The sequence below is a fragment of the Vipera ursinii genome (assembly GCF_947247035.1).
Source record: "Vipera ursinii genome assembly, chromosome: 4".
Classification (NCBI taxonomy): domain Eukaryota; kingdom Metazoa; phylum Chordata; class Lepidosauria; order Squamata; family Viperidae; genus Vipera; species Vipera ursinii.
This window is the reverse complement of record NC_139514.1, coordinates 84,264,277-84,288,857: the sequence shown is the minus strand read 5'-3', so window position 1 is coordinate 84,288,857 and position 24,581 is coordinate 84,264,277. Positions and strand designations below refer to the sequence as shown.

Sequence of the window (24,581 nt, the reverse complement as noted above, 5' to 3'; positions counted from 1 at the left end):
CGTAAAGGAACAAGTGTGGGCCGTGATTTTTTCTTTCATAGTTGTAAGACAAATTAAGGACCACTTAAACTTGCCTGAATAATAAAATCTTTCTCTTGGGCCTTCTAGAGTCCCACTCTCTGAATCACAGGTAGCAATTAAGGAAGAGTCTTTTCTGCGTTTGTATCCTGCCCATATTTTTTCTCCCCTCACCATATCTACTCAAGAGAGCACACTTTGGATCCCCCCCTTATGAAACAATATCATCTTATTGGGCTCTGGAGTTATCTCAGTGGCAGCATCTATCCTATGAAACAGCATCTTCCCTGGAGAGCTGGATGGCTCTGACCCTGGTAGCTTTTCATAAGCTCTAAAGACCTGGCTGTTTCCCGGGCATTTGAGATTAGGTGTGTTCCGCTATTGATGTGGTTTTATGATTGAGATGCAGGGCTTTTTTTCCTCATAGAACGCTCAGAACGGAGTTCCGGCACCTTTTTTGGATAGAACCTTGTAGGGTAGGCAAGGCGGGTTGTATGACATGTGTGAGTTCCGGCACCTTTTTCTTTTACAAAAAAAGCACTGTTGAGATGTATTGTTTTACCTTTGGTGCCATGGATTACTGTTTTATACCTCTTGATTTTTATTCTTTATACATCACCCAGACTCACTGTTTTGAGATGGGCAGCCATAGGAATGTAACACGCATACACAAACACATTCACACATTCATTCATACCATGGCAACAGCTTATTTCTTTGCAATATGAATTACATTCTTGTTGTACTGTGTAATCTCACCCCTATTTTTTCAGAATGAAATGTTGATTTCTGTGGATTTTATCCTCAGTCAGATGGTATAGGATTACAGGCAAAGTGATTCTAATTGCTTTGCCTTTTTCTTTTAAACATGTGGTTTTTAAAAATTGGTGCTTTGTAAATTATCCTTTGGGCTTCAGAATTGAAAAATGTATTAATAGTATGATAATTGTACTTATTTTTATTTATTGTTATTAATAAAAATCATAAATGAAATGAATGAGATCCTTCCATTTGTTAAAAAAAATGTAGAATTGGTTTATATTCATTTCAGTGTTTTTTCACTCAAATAAAGGAGATATAGAAAAATCCCAGGAGATGGCAGTATACAATAACACATAAAAATGCACAATGAAAAGTAAAAATGAAAGACTCAGAATAGCTTTACTACTTCTCATAGAATTGTTCTGGAGTTTATGAAAATTATGCATGCATTATTTGTATTGACTTATATTAATGACAGCAGGAATCCATTGCTGCCAAATCTCTGACATATGGCCCTCTCTGAAATCTGCTGTGCTAGCAAATCAGTTCATGACGTGGTTCACACCAACTGCGGTACCATTGCGGCACCACTTATGACAGAAGCATTTGTGGAATAGCATTCATCTGCATTATATAAACATAATTATATTGCATTATCAATTCCTTAATTATATTGCATTCATGACTCCTGGATGTCTGGCACTTTTCTGTGCTGTGTACATTGATGAGGGCTAGATGTTTATTCGCTGCAATAATACTCACATGTTTGGGAGAGTTTGAGACATAAGGCTTTGGAATGAATGGTGGTGATACATTTATGTTAAGAGAAAGCAAAAGTGGTCTCTAAGAAGCACCATAGAACTGGAAGTTGTTGTTAGTTGCAAAGTCATGTCCGACCCATCGTGACCCCATGGACAACGTTCCTCCAGGCCTTCCTGTCCTCAACCATCTTCTGGAGTCCATTTAGGCTCATGCCTACTGCTTCAGTGACTCCCATCCAGCCATCTTATTCTCGGTCGTCCCATTCTTCTCTTGTCCTCAACCTTTCCCAGCATTAGGCTCTTCTCCAGTGAGTCCTTCCTTCTCATTAGGTGGCCAAAGTATTTCAGTTTCAACTTAGGATCTGGCCTTCTAAAGAGCAGGACTGACTGGTTTGATCGCCTTGCAGTCCAAGGGACTCACAGGAGTCTTTTCCAGCACCATAGTTCAAAGGCCTCAATTCTTTGGCGCTCAGCCTTTCTTATGGTCCAACTTTCACAGCCATACACTGCAACTGGGAAGACCATAGCCTTGACTATACGCACTTTTGTTGGCAGGGTGATGTCTCTGCTTTTTAGTGTGCTGTCTAGATTTGCCATGGCTTTCCTCCCCAGGAGCAAGCGTCTTTTAATTTCTTGGCTGCAGTCCCTGTCTGTGGTGATCTTGGAGTCCAGGAAAATAAAATCTGTCACTACCTCCATTTCTTCCCCATCTATTTGTCAGGAATTGAGAGGGCCAGATGCCATGATCTTGGTTTTCTTAATGTTAAGTTTCAAGCCAACTTTTGCATTCTCCTCCTTCACCCGCAACAAGAGGCTCTTTAGTTCCTCTTCACTTTCTGCCATTAGAGTGGTAGAAGTGGAAGTACAGGATGACAATTCTTAATTTCTGATAAGACTGTATTTCAGAATTGATCTTAAAGGGACTCATTTTCTTCATAGAATGACTTCATAGACTTCTATGATGGAAGCTGTGTGAAAGAATCTTGGAGAGGACGGTTTCTATTTATTTCTCTTCATGGCATACACACTCACTTTCCATACTGTCATGAAGAACTGCATAGCCTATCAACACAACTTTCCTCAGCTTACATGGGGCTGCACAAGAAAAGAAAAAACAACAACAGTGATACTCCTCCATTTTTCTCACTTGGTTATTCCCAGTTTCATTCTTTCAAGACAATATGCTTAAATAACCTGGATGTCTGGGTGGTTTCACCAACTTTAAGACTGGTTAAATACATGTTAAAATAATGTGTGATATTTTTTATAAAAGGCTCTGGACACAATTCAGAGAAAGGTATGTAATTAATGATTATGTGTCATTAAATTAGTGTCAACTATAGATTTTCTTCATGACAATTGGTCCCTAAAAAGGTCCTTCAGATCTTCCAGTGTTAGACATTCCAGCCATTTCCACTGTAACTGAGTTCATCCACCTTGCTGCTGGTCCTTCTCTTCTTCTCTTTCCTTCCATCTTTCCAAGCATTAAAGCCTTATCCAGGGAGCTAGGTCTCTGCATAATGCCCTGAAGTATGATAATTCTGGAATTAATAGGTTTAGTTTGTTTTCATGAAATATGAATACAGCATAGAATTGGCTCCCCAGAATTACATAGTCATGAACAAGCTCTTTTAAAAAGGGTAATGATTTGTTGTAGCTGCCCTAGGGTTATCAAATACAACAATATTTAACGATTATGAAAGGGTAGAAAAACTCTCATCAGTGTTAGCTAATCTATTCTCTGTGTCTTTATATCTTCCCTCAAATGCAGGAACTGGTGTCAGAGAAGATGTCTATCTGATTTGGAAGGAACTAGAGGAAGCCAAGAATATCTTAACCCAGATAGAGAAAATTGTCATAGAGTTTGAGAAGTCTGAAACAGTGGCAGGTATTTTATAAATGCATAATTGCCAAAGGCTTGATTTATGAACAGTTTGATGGAAAGCATTCTCAATAGGTGCAATCCATTAGAGATCAATCTACATATTGTAAATCTGTAGAAACAGTATAAATGTTAGAATAAAATTCTCCCTGACTTGACTGTTTTTATTTGTAATCTACTTCTGAACTTGAGAAAAATAACAGAGCTAAATTGGAGAAGTTAAGAAGATCTAGCTTATTAATCCTTCAGTGTACATACATATATATTCATTTACTGATGCAATAGCTACTGTTTGTTCAAATTATTATGATCATCACCTTCACTTGGTCTTTTGCCACAGCTTGCCTCAGTAGATCTGGGTTCAACATAAGATCTCTCTTCGGTGGGAAGAATTTATTACAAAACTGATCCTAACAGGCTTATTTCCTCTGATAAAAGAGATTGTTGGTTAAGGAAGGAATGAACTGGACTGTGTTCAGCATTATTGGAATTTCTTCAGTTCAGCCAAAACACCTGCTTTGTGTAGGGGGAAGAACTTTTCTCAGGGTCTTCTGCCACATTTTCTCCCAAAAACCAAGGTTTCTGTACTGGTAGTCAATTCTCTCTGTCCCCTTTAAGTCTTGAGTGAAGATGTCACCTGCAACCATGTGGATTCTTCCCAGCCTTCCAGAATCTTGAATGGAGGTCATCCGTCTGGGTCTTTGCTTCCTGTCTTCTAGAAAAGCCACCCTTGGACCCTTCTTTCTCCCCCAAAGGTCATTTACCCTGCACACTTCACTCTCCAATTTCTCTCCAGCTTCTCAATCCACAAGAGAAGACATTAGTCTTTTAGTCTCCTCTCCTGTCTTCTCCCCTCCCCTCTCCATGTCCTGTAGCTACTGAGGAGATTGGTGTTCTCCCAGAGACCCCAACACTTATATACCTTGCTGCACCAATGGAACTGCTTATTCAAAATTTCCCCACAGTAGCTCTGAATAGCAGTCAGGTCACTCCATCAGTCTCATGACAACGCAGCTGCCCCTCAAGGTCAAAAGTGAGCTGCTTTTTCTCCTTATCTCACTCCAATGTCCAGGAGAACAGCAGCCCTTCCCAACCACAAATTTCTTTTTTTATATAATATTTTATTAGTTTTTCAATGTTTACAATAATATCTTTAAAAAGCAACATGGTGTCTGAGTTACAATAGTTCCATTTCAGACAGATACTTATTATTACAAATCTCCACATTATTATAGCCAATACTTCCTCTCTCTTTTTTCTTCGATATTTATTATCTCTTATCCAAATTAATGTATTTCTTATTGCTATCCATCAATCACTTAATAGTTTATTTTATTTTATTCTTTGAATGTATATCCATCGATCTTTTAATATATTTCATATTTTAACATTCCAACTTTAAAACATCAAACACCTTATCTATTTTTTCTAGCTTTAATTTTACATTAATATTAAAATTAAAACGTTTAAGATTTAGATTGCATATTACTAAATAACCTCTTTTTCCTTTATACAATTCTCTTCAATACTTAATAATGTAATCCAGTTCTCATGTATCTCATTTCCATATCTGTATCAATTTTACAATATTTTAAATAGTAGTCATTAAGATACAAATTGCAAGGAGAAAAAAAAAGAGAAAAAGAGAAAAAAAAGATACAATTGTCCTGGTCCAAGTAAACATCCTTCCATATTTTCTCCATCACCATCTTTAGAAACCTGTATTTGTTGACTATTTAATTCTTCTGCCAATGTATTTAATTATTCAATTTCTTCTATTGAGTCCTGTCCCAATAAGATATTAGTTGTAATCACAGTCTGAGTTTGAGCTTGTTTCATCGAAATACTTTCTAACTCTTTTCCAAAGGCTCTTATTTCATCGCCAGCTGTAGAAAGAAGCTGATAAGTTTCGTAGGCTATTTCCCACAGAGCATGAATTTGTTTTTGAAAATCTTCCATTGTAGACCCTCACACCTGGTGTTCAAGGTTACTCTTTATCCCCAGAATTGCAATTTCAAATTTACCCACTGGGTGTCCTCCAAGTAAACTTTTTTTTTTGTTTCCAAAAAAGCCCCCTGAATTTGTTTGCCGCCTTCCGAGGGGAGGGTTAAATCCCCCCTCACTATCCACAGGGGGGAAAGTACTTAGCAGCTTAATTAGGTGAAAAAAAGCTGATTGAGGTACAAGAGGTGATTCTTACCCTCAACTCTTCCACGCTGCTTTAATGTTGCCTGATGTTAGCTTTGACTTCGGCTGTCTGCAGCTTAGGAGCTGGCCATATTCCTATGGTCAGTCATTCGTCCGCCAGTACAAAGGAAATGCAGGCACTAACGAGGGGGTTGCTTCCCCCTTCAGACTGATATTAGCTTCAGACTGATATTAGCACATGCTAATTTATTAACATTTTTGTATCAGCAGAAGAAATGGATAAAATAGAATGTGAGCCAGAAGTAAAAGATTTTGTGAATTCCAGAGAGTGGCTTCAGAAGAATGGTTTGAAAGCCCAGAATCTGACCATACCTAGAGCTTTTTCTGATTGTGCTTTTCGTCATGTAAATGGAATTGTAGATATAAAATCCAAGCCAGAAGATGAATTTCTTCAGACAAATGCTGTAAGAAATCTTCCCATTGTTGTATTATAATTTTTCTACTTTTTTGTGGAGTTGTGGGAGGTTAGTGGGGAGATCAAATAGATTTCCAGATCTATGTTAGCTTTGTTTCTTCTATAATAGAAAGCTTCATTTGCACTTCTGGCCACTATCATGTTGATACCCTTACAGGATCCCATTGTTTGCCTAGCAAGATTTCCTGCTGTTATTAAAACTGGTTAGGAATTGTGACTGAATGGCGTAAAGAGTATGTTTGCTATTTTCTTAGTCCTCTAGGACAGGGCTTTTTTTCAACCTTTTCATCCATTGTACCACTTTTAGGATATGGCAATATCCGAGTACCACCAGTTGCCTAGCAAGGTGTTAAAAACTTGATGACCCCCCCCCAAAAAAGGAAAAAAAGTGATAAAGTACAGGTAGTCTTCAACTTACAACAGTTTGCTTAGTGACTGTTCGAAGTTACAATGGCACTGAAAAAAGTTACATGACCATTTTTCACACTTATGACCATTTCAGCATTCCCAGGGTCATGTGATTTACATTCGGATCCTTGGCAATTGATTCATATTTATGATGGCTGCTGTGTCTCAAGGTCATGTGATTCCCCTCTGCAACCTTTGACAAGCAAAGTCAGTGGGGAAACCAGATTCACTTAACCTTTTATATCAGGGGTGTCAAACTCAATTTCACTGAGGGCCGCATTGGCATTGTGGTTACCGTGCAGGGGGTTCCTTCCTTCCTTTTTCCCTCCCACCCTGCCTCCCTCCTTCTCATTCCCTTCCCTTCCTTCCTTCCTTCCTTCCTTCCTTCCTTCCTTCCTTCCTTCCTTCCTTCCTTCCTTGTTCCCATTTTATGATCTTTCTTGCCACTGCTGTTAAGTGAATCACTTCAGTTATTAAGTTAGTAACCCGGTTGTTAAGTGAAGCTAGCTTTCCCTTTGACTTTGTCTGTCAGAAGGTTGCAGAAGGGGATCACGTGACCCCCAGCACATGGCAACCATCATAAATGTGAGACAGTTGCCAAGCATACGAATTTTGATTATGTGACATGGGGATGCTGCAACAGTCGTAAGTGTGAAAAATGGTCAGAAGTCACTTTTTTCATTGCCGTGGGTAACTTTGAACAATCACTAAATGAACTGTTGCAGGTCAAGGATTACCTATATTTCAAGGTTGTTGATCTATGTGGGCTTGTCTCTAATGTGCTAAATAATAATTCACAATATCCTAGTCTCTGTAGGGGATTGTACTTCAGTGTATTTAAATTGCATCAGCTGAGACAAGGCTAATCAAAAGTTTACAAGGCCTCTGATTCTTTTGTCCTGTTGCACACCACTTACTGAATTCATTTCAAACTCATTTACATCTACTGATTTTAAAGCTTGAGTAGATTTAGGGAAACTTAAGAAATCATACTCACAGAGGAAATCTTTGTTCTTTTAGGAGACAAATAAAAAGGTAATCCATGCCAAATACTGTAACAATTTTATATATACTGTCTTGGAAGATGGGTCTATAATTCATTTACATTTGAATAAAGAAAGATGCAAGGAGTTTGAAAATAAAGTGAAGAACGCTCTTCATCAGATGGAAGAAAGGTTAGTTTGCATCCGGATAACATATTTTCTAAAAACAGATCTTGTGCTGAAAAAAGGCTGATGTATCTTATTAAAAATATTTTTATTAAAAAGATATTTAATGCGGAGTACTGTAATTGTTTAAAAATTAAGCATGGGCAATGTTAAGGGTCTCTAACTATAATATCAAATGTGTGTATACTGTATTCATTTATGAAGATTCATTTGAGTAGCATAATTACATTCCATAACCTTAAAACCTAATATCTTATTTTTAATGAAATTCAGCTGTAAAAACATCACTTTTATTCTGCAATGCCCCATACGCTGTATATTTTACTAAAATAATGACCAAAATTCTAGAAGTATTCATCCCAACATACAGTAGTCATACATTTCCTTTAATACATTTGCATCATGTTGAAATTATGACTATTCAAGTCTTACTTTATTTTTTAATCTGAGATTTTGAATAAAATTTGAATTAAACAATTCATAATAGTTACCATGGAGCTTCTAAAAGCAAGTATTATTTCTTTAATATTGAATATTTATTCAGTATTTAGGGGATATTTAGTTTATATTCCCTCTTTGTTCAAAGCCGATGGAAAGAGAAGTCCAATTGAAATGTACCCTCTCAATCATTCCATAAAGTAGATTAGGTTATGTGATGGCACAGTTACATGGTAATATGAAGACTACAATCTGATTATTCCTAATCCTCATTTGATGCTGTAGGTCAGGAGTGTCAAACTGCCAGCCTGCGGAAGCCATGCCCACCCAATTGCCAGCAATGGCAAAAAGGCTCAGATACTTTGCATGACGTCACGTGACGTCGCAAGTTTGACATGTCTGCTTTAGGTTTTCTTTGCTGAGAATAATGGAAATTGTAATACCAATTCAATGACTGACAGCTGTTTTAACTCACTACTAACATAAAATCTACAGTATGTAGCCTAGAAACTATATTCCTGCAAGTTATCCAATAATCTTTGTTTATCTTCCAATTTCAAATGTCTTTTAATTAATAATATTTATTTGTCTTTCTTAAAGTGATTTACTTGGCATTCTTTTATCCTTTATATTAAATTAATAAAAATAAAATGATTTAGAATACTAGGAAGTGAGCATTTCAGACATCATTCTTGCTATGCCTTTCATTTCATGTAAAAAAGTATTCTTGTGTAGAATTCAGGACCTTAAGAAAGGAAGCCGAGCGCTCTTTGGAGATGTCACAGAAGGCCACATCTATATCCTCATTGATGTATCACAGTCTATGATATATAAACTGCCTGTGGTGAAGGAGAAAATATATCAACTCATAAGAGTGAGTGACAGCAATTTTGGTGCAGACAAGTGTCCTAATGTGGAATGACTGACTTTTTCTGAAATGGGTCTAGATAGAAAGTTGCCTTTTACAGATAGTCCTCGACTTATAGCAGTTTGTTTGGTGACTATTCAAAGTTACAACATCACTGAAAAAGTGACTTATGACTGCTTTTCACACTTATGACCGTTGCAGCATCCCCAGGATCACTTGATTTATGACAATTGCAACGTCCCTTGGTCATGTCATCCCTTTTGCTACCTTCTGACAAGCAACGTCAATGCAGAAGCAAGATTCACTTAACTGATTGATCCCCTGTAGCAAGAAAAGTCATAAAATGGGATAAAATTCACTTAACAAGTGTCTTACTTAGCACCAGAAATTTTGGGGCTCAATTGTGGCCATAAATTGAGGATTTCCTGTACTGTTGGTCTCTCAAGTTCAGTGGTGTCAAATTGCGGGCCGGATGCGTCCACCCCATTGCTTGCAATGGGAAAAAAGTCGCGATATGTCACAACACGTCACGTGACATCGCAAGTTTGACACCCATGCTCTAGCTGAATATGTGTTGCCTGGAATTAGTTCTGAATGTAATCTTTTCCAATCTTCCCTGGAGTTGTTAAAACTGAGCTAGAACCATATTCTTCCACATCAATGTTCTGCTAGTTCCCTCCAAGTGGAAGAGATTTCCTAAGTCCCATTTTCTCAGATGGAATGGCAGACAATGAATTAGGACATTCCCCATATCATTGTTCTCCAGTGATGGTGTCATCATTTGCTATGTTGTCACTGTTTTTGTAATGGATGGTTTTAATCTTTTCAGTGTTTTTATGTTGTAAGCCACCCAGAGTTGTTGGATACGAGATGGGTGGCAAATAAATTTTATAAGTAAGTAAGTAAAAGTAAGTAAGTTCACTTACTTACTTTTACTTACTTACTTATAAAATGTTGGGGGGAGAGAGCACAGGGGGAGGCTCAGCTAATCTCAATGTACACATGTTGTACTTTGACAATAAAGGTTTATTATTATTATTATTATTATTATTATTATTATTATTATTATTATTATTATTATTATTATTATTATTATTATTATGCTGTGTGGGAATTCTGGCAATGCTGAGCTCCCAAACCTCTTGTGAGTACCTCATAGAGAAAATTAAGTACAGGTAGACAGTGTTTTTAAGACATAGCAGAATTACAATTTCCAAAACATTTAATACGTATTTTCTAGACAAATGAAACATTATCTCATAACTGACTGCTTCTTATATATGATGACAGGGTGGAATGGTGGGTGGGCAAAGGGAATATGACTTTTCTCATTCAGAGAAATCATTCAACAGACAATTTCTTACAGGAACAGTTTCAGAACAAAACCAGGTTTAACTTTGTTAAATTTGATGCTGAAGCAATAGCCTGGAAAGACAAACTTGCTGAAGTTAATGAAGAAAATATAGAAGATGCTATACTTTGGATAAAACAACTTCAGGTAACTATAGAAAAAAAATATGCAAATGGAAGGGAGCTAAACTATTTTTGGAGTTCTCCTTCCCTTCCTCCATGCTCTATGTCAATATATTTGTGTTACAGGACTTCCGGTGGCTCCGCGGCGCCGGAGACAGCCTTCCCGGGCTGCCCGCGGCTCAGCTGTGTGATTTTTCGCCCGAAACAGCGCCGATCAGCTGTTCGGGCGAATTTGAAGCCCCCTCCTCGGGAGAAGAGGAGGGGGTGAGCCCCCAGGTAGGGGTCGAGTTCTCCGGGGCCGCCTGAGCTTGGAGCTTGGGCGGCTGAAGGATTGAACTCCCCCGTAGCCTGGGCTGCTCCCAGCTGGCTAGCGTCTCTGCTCCGGACTTTATGGAGCAGAGCCAGGCGTCTGCGACCATCCCTGCTTGAAGGAGAGACTATGAAAGGAAAAGAGCAGGCAGAGCAGTACAAGAGGGAAAGATGAAGAGATGAAGAGGATTATTTTATTTTACTCTCAAGCTTGATGGACTTTGCTTAAAACTTAAAGTGAAAGTGCGTCACAATTGTAAGTAAAAGATGGCGGCTAAACCTCCCCCTAGAACTTTTTGGAGTGCTGGAAATTCTCCGGTGCAACAACAATCATTACTGCAGGCGTTGCATTCTCCTGATGTATTGACATCGAAGGATCTTGAAAAACATACCCAGTTAATTTTGGAGTCAATGGGTGTTAAATTTGCACAGATGGAGGAGAAATTGGAGAAATTGGAGCAGAGAATGGAAGAAAGGATGGAGCAGAAACTTAGAGAGATGAAGGTAGACATTTTGTCCTCAGTGCATAAAGTAGCTAAATGTGTGGAGGTGCTGGATGATCAAGTGGAAGACTTGACTCAAAGGAATGCTATATTAGAAGCAAAAGTATTGGAAATTGAAGATTTAAAAGACAAAATGGATAGCGAACAGAGTTTGGCTCAATTTTACCAGATGCAGTTTGCTGTTAGAATTAGAGGCCTAAAAGAGAATATTAAGGAAGATCTAAAGCAGCTGGTTTCTGAGGCTTTTGAGGGGGTATTGAACCATCCAGCATCTGAAATAAAACAAGGCATGGACAAAGTGTTTCGTGTGAATTCGTGGATTGCTAAGCAGAGAAAGTTGCCTAGAGATGTGGTGGTTTATTTTGTAAAAAGGGAAATTAGAGATGAAGTTATACAAGCTGCCTATGATACTAAAGTTGTGATTGCTGGTCAAGAAGTTTTGGTTCTAAAAGAAATTCCTCCAAAGATTTTAAAGAGAAGGAAGGACTTTATATTTCTTGTGCAAGAGCTCAAGCAAAGAGATATAAGGTTCAGATGGGAGATCCCAGCTGGGTTGAGCTTCATGTATGATGGCAAAAGGTACTGTTTGGGTACTGTGAAGCAAGCGCATGATTTTTACAACAATGTTTTAAAAGCAACCCCATCAACACTTCTGGAAGCTGCAGAGGGATCTGGAGAAGGAGAACATCAAGAGGATGAAGATGGACAGATAGACGAGAAGGGTACAGGAGGAGATCAAGCTGCAACTCTTTTGGATGATCCTAGAGAACAGAGGGTGACGCGTGCTGCCTTAAAACGCTCAAAAAAGAAATAAGACCAGTAGAAATCTATGGAACTTCCACAATATACTTATAGTCAAGTGGTAGTTGTGTTTTTAAGAGTTTTGGGATGATATGTCTGGTAACAGAATGTTCAATTTGGAATTAATGGACAATTTACTACAGAGGAAGAGGAAGAAAGTTTTGTGGGTTAATGCGGGTTAATTTGTGTAAGAACTATCTATTATAGCCTATTTTGGCTAGAGAGGTTAATAGGGATAGGTGCTTGTGATGTGTAAGTGAGAATATGTCTAGGTAATAGTGAATTGTGGAAGAACATAGATGGGAATGATGCTAGTTTTCTTTTATTTTAGTTTTTTATACATATTTAGTATTGTTAAGGATTGGTTTACTCTATATAAGCTAGAGAGTGATGGATTTTAGAGTTTATAATTGTTAGTATATGATTGTTTATGATTGCTTTTTAGATATATACCTTGTATTTTGCTCTGGGAAGTCGGGGGGGGGGAGGGGGGGAGGAGGGGAAGTAGAGGGGGGGAGGCAGGGGAGGGAGGAGGGAGAGGGGGAGGGGGGGAGATAGGGGGGAGGTAGGGAGGGGAGGAGGGAGGGGGAAGGGGGGTTTTTCAAAGGAAAATTGTATTTTAAAACTTTTCAATAAAAAAAAATATATATTTGTGTTACAGTAAAATTTCATATGAAGGGAATCCTTCCAAGTAGACAAATATGATTTAGGTTATCTCTACCATCAATATGGTAATTGGTGTTTTTATAAACACTTATACTTTTATTATATTAATTTCTGTTAATGTAGTAACCATGCTTACTAGAATACAGATTTGATTTAAAATAACTCAGCCTTCTTTTCTATAGTAATATTTCTAATGAGCAAGAATGTTGGTTCAGAAGGACATTCCTGCTCCAGGAAGGAATATTGAGGGATATTGGGAATGTTCATTACTTTGAAGGAAATGACCAGGGTTTCTCAGCCTTGACAATTTAAAGATGTATGGAATTCAATTCTCAGAATTCTCCATCTGACATGCTCATTGGTGTAGATACACTTGGTAATTTAAAGCAGGACAAAGGGCATGGCCCAAAAAGAATTATTAATTGGATTGAGAGGCCGAGTATCTACTGCACATGTACTTCATATTCCCCACCACTGCTGTAAAGGAAGAGAGAGAATTCAGTAAGCCACCTAGTCTCTTGATTGTGAGATGGGTGGCATATAAATTTTAGTAATAAATAAGTTAATCTTATCTGAGAAAAATCATTTCTGAAGCTGTCTTCAGGCTAATGAAGTGCCAGTAGTCTGTCATTTAATCCAAATAGTTACTGGTAGCTGGTTTCCATTTAACAGTTCTCTTCTCTTCCAGCAAACTACAGAAATATATTTTTGTAGTCTTTCATTACAGAACTGTTACTTTCAGCTATTGAACATATCAGTAAAGAATAATGGGATTTTAAATATCACATATATTATCTACAATGTGAATTAGATTATACAGAGTTTAAAAATATGCCCCACCAGCACACCTGAGAAATAATTTTTATAACCCATTCCATAAATCTGCCCACATTAACATTTTAATTTTTCTCTGTTCCTCCACTGACTGCCTAGGTTGGGACTTCTACAAACATACTGAAAGCGCTTCAGATTGCCTTTGCTGATCGTGACATTCAAGCCATTTATCTTCTTACTGATGGGAGACCTGATCAGGTAGCTATGAAGAAGCAAATCATATCAAGACAATATGATGATGTAACACTGGCCAGATGACAAAGCAAAACAATGATGTAGACCAAGGATGGTCAAACTGACTACAAGGTGACAGATGAAGGAAGGCATACATGCCTGTGTCTCCTCCCAGTGTTTATTCCATCAACACATTGGAAACATGAGAGATTGGGAGGAGGATATGGTGACAGTGGACGGCAAAGAAGCATTTCTGTATCTAAAGTAGGGCATTCCAAAGTGTGATGTTTAGGGGAAAATGGGATTAGGTTTAGGAAGGGAAAACAACAATTTTGGAGGCTGCTATCTGAACAAGAGTCTTTCTAAATGAAAGATTGAGAAGGGAACAGGGCTGGCAATAGTCATAGGAGGATAAAGCTGCAGTGGAAAGACAGCAATTGTAACCCTGTGAAAGAAAGGTTTAGCTGATCTAAATAGAGGTGATTTTAATGGGGTATAAGAGGCAGAAACATGATGATGGCAAAAATGGAAATGCTCAGTCTATGCATAAAATAGAGAAGCGATACCAGAAATGGCAGCTGTACATTTAGCGTTGTTTTTCTTTTAACACCTGGTAAAACCTGATGCTCTGTTGGTTATTTTTTTACATATACTACTAGCAGTCAGTGGTGTGCATCAGAGAACATACACTATCAGAATTTGAGCTTCATGTGAATAGTGATGTTGGAACTTTGAAATTTGTATTGCTTATTCTGTGGAGTTTGGGTTTCCTCACTATGCTGCAAAGTAATGCTATTGTAAATAATGATTAGAAAAGATTTAGCCAGTAAATAAGTTGTGGACCTCTGAATCTAGTCTTCTCCCCAAGTGATACTCCTTCAGAGGTTCAGCTCATTCGACTATTGTTATGATATAAAACTGAGGGACAAGATGGGGGAGACTCTTTAAATACATTTTTGGTTTGTTTCTTTTTAGTTAAATATTCCATAGAAATAAGAAATGTATAAGTAAATCTGACAACCCATGGTCGAGAACTTTCAGATTGAGCATAACTATTGTTGAAATGTGAACCTTGATATTTTTAACTTAGTTCTGGCTATAAGGTGTGGGCTTCAGAAGTATGGACAATCACAGCAAAGATTTATATATCTATTTGTTCCCATCTAGTAATCATCTGGATTTTTGTGACCAAATCTGTTAGGCTGAGGTACTTTGCAAATCATCAAGAGGAAACAGGTTTCCAGCCATGGTCTGGAGACAGTAGCAAACAACAAAAAGCAAATTCAACATTGTTTAACTCTCTATTTAAAAAAACCACCCTTAAAATATTGACTACTTTGGGGAAAATAATAGGGTTCTATAGAAGGTAGAAGAATAACATTTAATGTATTATAGAATCTGATATAGTGTAAATATGGATTTTATGTGTATAGTCACAGAAATGCAAAAAATAGTTGACGTAAAGTTTGATATTTTTTTAAATGTTGGTTGGGGAGGTGTTTGCAAATACCAGCATTTTCCTATGCTTCACGCAAGTAGCTACTGTTTTTGGCATAGGGATGAAAAGTTTTAGAATGTAGTAGAGAGCATAAGCTCTCTCCAAAATGCCACTGGAGACAGAGGTTAATGCATTCTTCTGGAAAGTAACAACAGTAGATGAGAGAAGCCTGTAGTGAACATTGTAGTGCTTAGGTTGGTTTTGTCAGCTATGTAGACCAAGTGAAGCCAGATAAATCTGAAGCTTCTCAATTTATTTATTATTTGTATAAATAATTCAAGGAGAGAACACACATACTACTCCTTTGTCCTCCTATTTTTCCCACATCAACAGCCAAATGAAGTGGGTTAGGCTGTGTGAGAGAGAATGATCCAAGTTTACCTAGCTGGCTATCATGCCTAAATGTGGGTCTCTCAGTTTCTGGTTGATGCCTCAAGCACTAGACCAAATTGGCCAACCAACTAAATTATTGTCCAGAAATACTGCAACATAGAAATTAGAGCCATTTGGACAAGGGCTTTTACGTTGGAATGTAAAGCTCATCCAGTGGAATTTGGCTTCTGATTTAAGAAAGTCCCAACCACTGATTGCTATGGAATAATGATTAAAGGCTTCTACACTACTTGATTTATTGTTAAAGGCTAAGTGATCATTTAAGTACTTTCTATTTGGATATCTTTAAATTTACACATTTTCCCTTCCTTTTCTTTGCACAGCACCCGAGCAGAATTTTAGATGAACTCAAATTTCGGCAAAACATTCCAGTTCACACTATATCATTTAACTGTGATGATACTGGAGCCAATCAATTTTTGCATGAGCTGGCCAGCAGCACAGGTGGACGATTTCACTACTACCATATTTATCTGACAGATCCTGATTCCCCCAAACCTTTTGAGGTAAGCCTTTAAAAATGGTCCAGGCCCATTTTTACCAAAGAGAAAAATAAAGAATAATTTAAGAATGATTTTAGACACATTGGAATATTACAAAATGCACCCAGGGAAACAAATGGCTTTGATTTTTTTTAGATGCATAGAAAGCTTTTGATAATGTCAATTGGCAATTTATGGTCCAACAACTAAAATATATGGATTTTGAAGAAAATTTCATGAATATAATTCAAACAATTTATCATAGACAAACTGCCAAAATAATTGCGAATGGAGATTTTACGGAGAGTTTCAACATTAAAAAAGGCACAAAACAAGGGTGTCCATTATCTCCACTATTTATTTTAACTCTGGAAGTGTTGAACAGGAATGTTAGACAGGATCTAGAAATTAAAGGAATGGAGATAAAAGATGAAAAGTAGAAACTACAAGCATTTGGGGATGTCTTGGTTTTTATATTAGAGGATCTGTTAGAGACAAGTTCTAAATTATTAGCAAAGATTGAAGAATTTGAAGAAGTAGCAGGATTGAAAATCAACAGAGAAAAGACTAAAGTTATAGTTAAAAACCTTACAAATAAACAAAAAAAACCAATTATCAGAAAAAACAGACCTCCAAGTAGTTAAGAAAGTTAAATATTTGGGAATATATCTAACAACAAGGAATGTAACAATAAAAGAAGATAATTATATAAAATTATTAAAACAAATAAAACTAGATTTGGAAAAATGGAAAAATTTACAACTATCAATGTTAGGAAGAATAGCGACTGTGAAAATGAACATTTTACCAAAACTACTTTTTTAATTTCAAACAATACCAATAAAAATTAACAATTTTTTTCAATGAATTAAATACATTGATATTGAAATTTATCTGCCAAGGAAAAAAGCGAGAATCTGACTGAAAATGTTACAAGAAGCAAAAGAAAATGGAGGCTTTGGGCTACCAGACTGGGTCTTGTACTATCAAGCAGCTGGATTAACATGGTAAAAAGAATGGATAACTCTTAGAACAGGAGTATTCAAACTTGGCCCTTTTATGACTTCTGGACTTCAACTCCCAGAATTCCTCAGGCAGTTATAAAAAGGCCAAGTTTGAAGACCCCTGTCTTAGAAACAAAAGAGTATTATACCTGGAAGGGCATGACCTACAACTTGGATGGCATGCTTTTCTATGGTATGGGAAGAACAAAATTCACAAATACTTTCAAAACCACTATGTAAGAAATGCACTCCTTTTCACATGGGAAAAGGTAAAATCAAGAACCCACATGAAAATACCAGGATGGATTTTGAAAACAGAGGCGTTTGTACACCCAAATTTAATTAATTATGAGAAATTTGTGACTTATAAAGATATTTTGAATACTGAGGGGAAACTACAAACTAAACAAGAATGGGAAGAACAAGGCATTGAGCTATCATGCTGGCCACATCTGCAAATGGAAATGAGATATGAAAAAGATGCAAAAATATATAGTTTTTACAAAGATCAGTTAAAGGTATAACTTCATTTTGATACCATTTTAGTTTCTGGCTCAAATTATTGTATTTTCTCCACTGAATATAGTCTCTGGGGCACTTGAGGAAATTGCTGCTCTATGTATGGCAATGCTTAATTAACATGTGGAAAGTGTTGATATCAAAACCAACAGTAATATGGTGATAATTAAAATAAGGTTATTTATTTTAGGGACATTTGCATGCTTTTGGGCTATATAGTGCCTACAAAACTAATTAGTAGCTCATAAGCTATTGTGAAGATAACATTATAAAAATCTCTGGCTAAAAATATTACATACTTTGTGCTCTCTGAATTTGGTTGTTTGTTTGCAGACATTTTATTATCTGACTAGGTAATATCATCAGCACTAATCAGGTGTTAGTTGGTGAGGTAACAAAATGTTTGCAAGAAATCAATGAAGCTCAGAGGGAGTCCATAGTTCAACCCCAAGCTGTGTAAATTCTTTTCTATTGGAATTACATTCTTTTAGTTAAGAGAGGGGGGGGAAAAGGCTAAGAACTACTAAGGGTTAAGCCTTTTGCTGTCAGGATCCTTTCTCACATTTAAAAATTATGGAGGACTCTAAAACAATTTATATTTCTATGGGATATATTTATCAATATTTCTGAATTAAAAATTAAAATTCATGCATTCATCAAATATTTATTGAATATTAAATCCACTAGATATTAACTAAAATATTTTGCATTCAAAAAACATATTTTTGAACAAATAAAAATAAGAGGGACATTATTTTAATTTTTTGCAAATATCTTCAATGTGTGGCAAATAATTTTGATATTGTGGACCCCTGACAGACATGCAAGGACCAAGGACCATACTTTAAGAAACACTATAGAAAATTCTTCTTGGGAAATCAATGCTCAGAAAGAATAGGTGAAGCAATAAAATATTACTCTAAAGCCTGCTTAATACGTGAAGCGGTTGCACTATAGACTGTATACTGTAGATAATGCCTTGTAATTATTTGCTTTTTTCTCCCCAAAGATGTTCTGTGGTGTTTGTGCTGCTCAACAGTTGTAACAAGTGGTTTACTTTTTGACAGAGTGAGGATATATATTTGGTTAGAAGAGAGATAGAACGAGGAGCAAAACAACTGAAGGAAGTACAATCCCTTTACACTGGCAGCAATTTGATGGATTTGTTTAATGGAGCAAAAGATCTTCACGATAAGTATGTGCTTCTTCTTTGTTTCTTCATTCTTTAGCTCTTATGTCATGATTTTACTTGACTAAAATATGCATAGGACAATTTTTGTCACAATGGTTTTTATTTTGAAAGACAAGGGTAAGGAAATAATCATTGATGTCAATAAAATCAAGCACTCTATGAGACGAAAGAAACAACTAGAAAAAGCCAGTGCTTTTATTGCTCAAAACAATAATGAACTGGAAAATATACTGCTCAAAAAAAATAAAGGGAACACAAAATAAGACATCCTACTATTAAATACAGTACGTTGTATTGTTTAAGTGTTCCCTTTATTTTTTTGAGCAGTGTATAATACTCCTCTGAAAAACCTCAAGGCATCTTTACAGGTAGTCCACAACTTGAAACAGTTCATTTAGTGACCAAAGTTACAATGGCACTGAAGAAAGTGACTTATGACCGCTGCAGCATCCCCATGGTCATGTGATCATAATTTGGACGCTTGGCAACTGACTCATATTTATGACAGTTGCAGTGTCCCAGGGTCATGTGATCCCCTTTTGTGACCTAACAAGCAAAGTCAATGGAGAAGCCAGGTTCACTTAACAACTGTGTTACTAACTTAACTGGAGTGATTCACTTAACACTTGTGGCAAGAAAGGTCATAAAATGGGGCAAAAGTCATTTAACAACTGTCTCATTTAGCAACAGAAATTTTTGAGGACTGCCAACATTGTAAGACAGTCTGAGATAAAATAAATGTACCTCTATAGCAGGCATGTCAAACTGCCGGCCCGTGGGCCAGATGCATCATGCCGAAACCGTGCCCACCCCATTGCTCTTTTTTAGTTTTGTTAGAACCCATGTTTTTGTGCAAAGATTCCCATTTCTTATGGGAGGAAATGATTTAAGTGCTGATAGTTCCTGTATTTTTCCCCATGAATGGGCATCAGACACATCCCTTACTCTCAAGTGGGATTCCTTTATTAAATCAGTGACAACTCCTTAATTCTAATACTGAGTCTGTTTCAGACTGTTTGTCAATAGCCCCTTCAGAATCAGATACTATTTCAGATTCTTCTGACTTATTTTCAGTAACCGCTTCTTTTTTTGAAACAAGTTTTATTAATTTTCCAATTTTACAGATATTTATGAAGCAATGTGGTGATTGGGTAATCAAAAGTCCAATAACAAAATCTTTTTGTACATATCTCAGGTTACATCAGCAGAAATTCCCTCTCCAATTCCCTTAATTACAATATCACAATCAAATTAATACATTTCTCGTTATAGCATGGTCAGTTGAGACAATTATCAATATATTTTAACTTATACTTATCCATGTCCTGTTTATAAATTTTACCTAATTTCAATTACAGTGTCTAAATTAGCCTTTAGTATACATAATACTTAGTTTTCAAGTAACCCAAATTTCCCCTATTTCATTATATAGTAGTTGTCCGATCTAAAATACATACCATATACTTGAGTATAAGCCGACTCGAGTATAAGCCGAGACCCCTAATTTTACCCCAAAAAACTGGAAAAAGTTATTGACTTGAGTATAAGCCGAGTATAAGTATAAGCTTGGCCCCTTCTTAGCAACATATCTATATTCTGTGCCACGACGAGCTGCTCGTTGACTCCGCCGGCGGCTGTTTCTTGCCGCCTCTCAGCTGATGGAGCTGCGCAACCACCGGCAGCCGTCTCCAGCCTTCTCCCAGCCATCCCTGCCGGCACATGTGCTCTGTGGCCGTTCATGGCCCCCCGTTCGCCCCTGACCGTGGGTGCAACCGCGGGTCCGGCGTTCGCCCGCCGACCAGCTGATGGGCGCGGGCGTGGCCGGGCTGTCCCCAGAGCCAGGCGGGTTCCACCGGCGTTGGGTGTTCGCCTGCCGAACAGCTGATGGGCGCGGGCGTGGCCGGGCTGTCCCCAGAGCCGGGCGGGTTCCACCGGCGTTGGGTGTTCGCCCGCCGAACAGCTGATGGGCGCGGGCGTGGCCGGGCTGTCTCCGGAGCCGGGCGGGTTCCACCGACTGGGCTTCCCACGGCTGCCTCAGCAGTTGGCGCGGCCGCAGGTCCGGCGTTCGCCCGCCGAACAGCTGATGGGCGTGGGCGTGGCCGGGCTGTCCCCAGAGCCGGGCGCCTTCCACCGGCTGGGCTCCCCACGGCTGCCTCAGCAGTTGGTGCGGCCGCGGGTCCGGCGTTCGCCCGCCAAACAGCTGATGGGCGTGGGCGTGGCCGGGCTGTCCCCAGAGCCGGGCGCCTTCCACCGGCTGGGCTCCCCACGGCTGCCTCAGCAGTTGGTGCGGCCGCGGGTCCGGCGTTCGCCCACCGAACAGTTGATGGGCGCGGGCATGGCCGGGCTGTCTCCAGAGCCGGGCGGGTTCCACCGGCGTTTGGCGTTTGCCCGCCGAACAGCTGATGGGCGTGGCCGTGGCCGGGCTGTCCCCAGAGCCGGGCGGGTTCCACCGGCTGGGCTCCCCACGGCTGCCTCAGCAGTTGGCGCGGCCGCGGGTCCGGCGTTCGCCCGCCGAACAGCTGAAGGGCGCGGGCGTGGCCGGGCTGTCCCCAGAGGCGGGCGGGATCCACCAGTGTTGGGTGTTCGCCCGCCGAACAGCTGACGGGCGCGGGCGTGGCCGGGCTGTCCCCAGAGTCGGGCGGGATCCACCGGCGTTGGGTGTTCGCCCGCCGAACAGCTGACGGGCGCGGGCATGGCCGGGCTGTCCCCAGAGCCGGGCGGGATCCACCGGCGTTGGGTGTTTGCCCGCCAAACAGCTGATGGGCGCGGGCGTGGCCGGGCTGTCTCCAGAGCCGGGTGGGTTCCACCGGCGTTCGGCGTTTGCCCGCCGAACAGCTGATGGGCGCGGGCGTGGCCGGGCTGTCTCCGGAGCCGGGCGGGTTCCACCGGCTGGGCTTCCCACGGCAGCCTCAGCAGTTGGCGCGCCCGCGGGTCCGGCGTTCGCCCACCGAACAGCTGATGGGCGCGGGCGTGGCCGGGCTGTCCCCAGAGGTAAACTTCGTGACCCACCCAGCCCATGCATAAAACAGAAATGAAAAGTCTTAAAAAAGTTTTGCGCGGTTAAATAAACAGCATTTGCATATTGTTTCTCCATGGAGCACCGACAAAATTCGCTCGAATTAAGGAACGTGGGGAGCTAAAGAATCGGGCTATAGGGAATGTCTGGCATGACGGGTAACCCTGGGAAACACGAGGACTATAGTGCAGTGGCATAGCGTGGGGGGTGCAGGGGGGGCCCGGCCGCACTGGGCGCAACATCTGGGGGGGCGCGACCGGCGGGCTAGGGCAAGGCTGCTCGCGAGCGAGGGGTATCTGTGCCTGCGCCGACACAGAAACGCTTCTCTCTCCGGGTGGGGGAAGGCTCGGCGGCTCCCTGGGTCTATATACGCCTCTGTATGCACACGCCGCCTCGCGCTCCCGTGAACGAGAAAGAAAGAACGGCAGCGGCGGCGTTCCTGGGTGTGGGCGTGCCTGTGTCTTTGGGTGTGAGGCTTTCGGAGAGGCTGCCTTTGGCTCCTGGTACTTGCAGCCGGTGTAAAAGAAATGAATTCTCGCCCGCTTTCACAGACTTGTTCTTTTACACCGGCTGCAAGTACCAGGAGCCAAAGGCAGCCTCTCCGAAAGCCTCACACCCAAAGACGCAGGCACGCCCACACCGAGGAACGCCGCCGCTGGTGAGGCTCGCAGATGACGGTGCTGCCGTTCTTTCTTTCTCGTTTGCGGGAGCGTGAGGTGGCGTGCCCATACAGAGGCGTATATAGACCCAGGGAGCCGCTGAGCCTTCCCCCACTCGGAGAGAGAAGCGTTTCTGTGTCGGCGCAGGCACAGATACCCCTCGCTCGCGAGCAGCCTTGCCCTAGCCCGCCGGTCGTGCCCCCCCAGATGTTGCACCCGGTGCGGCCGGCCCCCCCTGCACCCCCCACGCTACGCCACTGCACTACAGTCCTTGTGTTTCCCAGGGTTGCCCATCATGCCAGACATTCCCTATAGCCCTATTCTTTAGCTCCCCACGTTCCTTAATTCGAGCGAATTTTGTCGGTGCTCCGTGGAGAAACAATATGCAAATGCTGTTTATTTAACCGCGCAAAACTTTTTTAAGACTTTTCATTTCTGTTTTATGCATGGGCTGGGTGGGTCACGAAGTTTACCTCTGGGGACAGCCCGGCCACGCCCGCGCCCATCAGCTGTTCGGCGGGCGAACGCCGGACCCGCGGGCGCGCCAACTGCTGAGGCAGCCGTGGGAAGCCCAGCCGGTGGAAGGCGCCCGGCTCTGGGGACAGCCCGGCCACGCCCGCACCCATCAGCTGTTCGGCGGGCGAACGCCGGACCCGCGGCCGCGCCAACTGCTGAGGCAGCCGTGGGGAGCCCAGCCGGTGGAACCTGTCCAGCTCTGGGGACAGCCCGGCCACGCCCGCGCCCATCAGCTGTTCGGCGGGCGAACGCCGGACCTGCGGTCGCGCCAACTGCTGAGGCAGCCGTGGGGAGCCCAGCCGGTGGAACCCGCCCGGCTCTGGGGACAGCCCGGCCATGCCCGCGCCCATCAGCTGTTTGGCGGGCAAATGCCGGACCCGCGGCCACGCCAACTGCTGAGGCAGCCGTGGGGAGCCCAGCCGGTGGAACCCGCCCGGCTCTGGGGACAGCCCGGCCACGCCCGCGCCCATCAGCTGTTCGGTGGGCGAACGCCGGACCCGCGGCCGCGCCAACTGCTGAGGCAGCCGTGGGGAGCCCAGCCGGTGGAACCCGCCCGGCTCTGGGGACAGCCCGGCCATGCCCGCGCCCATCAGCTGTTCGGCGGGCAAACGCGGAACGCCGGTGGAAGGCGCCCGGCTCCGGAGACAGCCCGGCCACGCCCGCGCCCATCAGCTGTTCGGCGGGCGAACACCCAACGCCGGTGGATCCTGCCCGGCTCTGGGGACAGCCTGGCCACACCCGCGCCCATCAGCTGTTCGGCGGGCAAACGCCGGCGGCCGCGCCAACTGCTGAGGCAGCCGTGGGAAGCCCAGCCGGTGGAACCCGCCCGGCTCCGGAGACAGCCCGGCCATGCCTGCGCCCATCAGCTGTTTGGCGGGCGAACGCTGAACGCCGGCGTAACCCGCCCGGCTCTGGGGACAGCCCGGCCACGCCCGCGCCCATCAGCTGTTCGGCGGGTGAACGCCGAACGCCGGTGGAAGGCGCCCGGCTCTGGGGACAGCCCGGCCACGCCCGCGCCCATCAGCTGTTTGGCGGGCGAACGCCGAACGCCGGTGGAAGGCGCCCGGCTCCGGAGACAGCCCGGCCACGCCCGCGCCCATCAGCTGTTCGGCGGGCGAACGCCGAACGCCGGTGGAAGGCGCCCGGCTCCGGAGACAGCCCGGCCACGCCCGCGCCCATCAGCTGTTTGGCGGGCGAACGCCGGACCCGCGGCCGCGCCAACTGCTGAGGCAGCCGTGGGGAGCCCAGCCGGTGGAACCCGCCCGGCTCTGGGGACAGCCCGGCCATGCCCGCGCCCATCAGCTGTTCGGCGGGCAAACGCGGAACGCCGGTGGAAGGCGCCCGGCTCCGGAGACAGCCCGGCCACGCCCGCGCCCATCAGCTGTTCGGCGGGCGAACGCCGAACGCCGGTGGAAGGCGCCCGGCTCCGGAGACAGCCCGGCCACGCCCGCGCCCATCAGCTGTTTGGCGGGCGAACGCCGGACCCGCGGCCGCGCCAACTGCTGAGGCAGCCGTGGGGAGCCCAGCCGGTGGAACCCGCCCGGCTCTGGGGACAGCCCGGCCATGCCCGCGCCCATCAGCTGTTCGGCGGGCAAACGCGGAACGCCGGTGGA

General features: G+C 42.5%; 1 protein-coding gene across 1 annotated transcript in view; it reads left to right on the top strand.

The window, feature by feature from the left end:
- VWA3B (von Willebrand factor A domain containing 3B) overlaps positions 1 to 24,581 on the top strand; it is a gene marked incomplete at both ends in the record, with an annotated part of 90,771 nt that overhangs the window by 23,460 nt on the left and 42,730 nt on the right. Inside the window, 8 exons of the mRNA XM_083362560.1 lie at positions 3,313 to 3,429; positions 5,839 to 6,035; positions 7,475 to 7,629; positions 8,797 to 8,935; positions 10,296 to 10,427; positions 13,615 to 13,713; positions 15,904 to 16,086; positions 18,653 to 18,780. Of these exons, the coding sequence (XP_083218686.1) occupies positions 3,313 to 3,429; positions 5,839 to 6,035; positions 7,475 to 7,629; positions 8,797 to 8,935; positions 10,296 to 10,427; positions 13,615 to 13,713; positions 15,904 to 16,086; positions 18,653 to 18,780 (1,150 nt within the window). The remainder of the gene's footprint in view (positions 1 to 3,312; positions 3,430 to 5,838; positions 6,036 to 7,474; positions 7,630 to 8,796; positions 8,936 to 10,295; positions 10,428 to 13,614; positions 13,714 to 15,903; positions 16,087 to 18,652; positions 18,781 to 24,581) is intronic.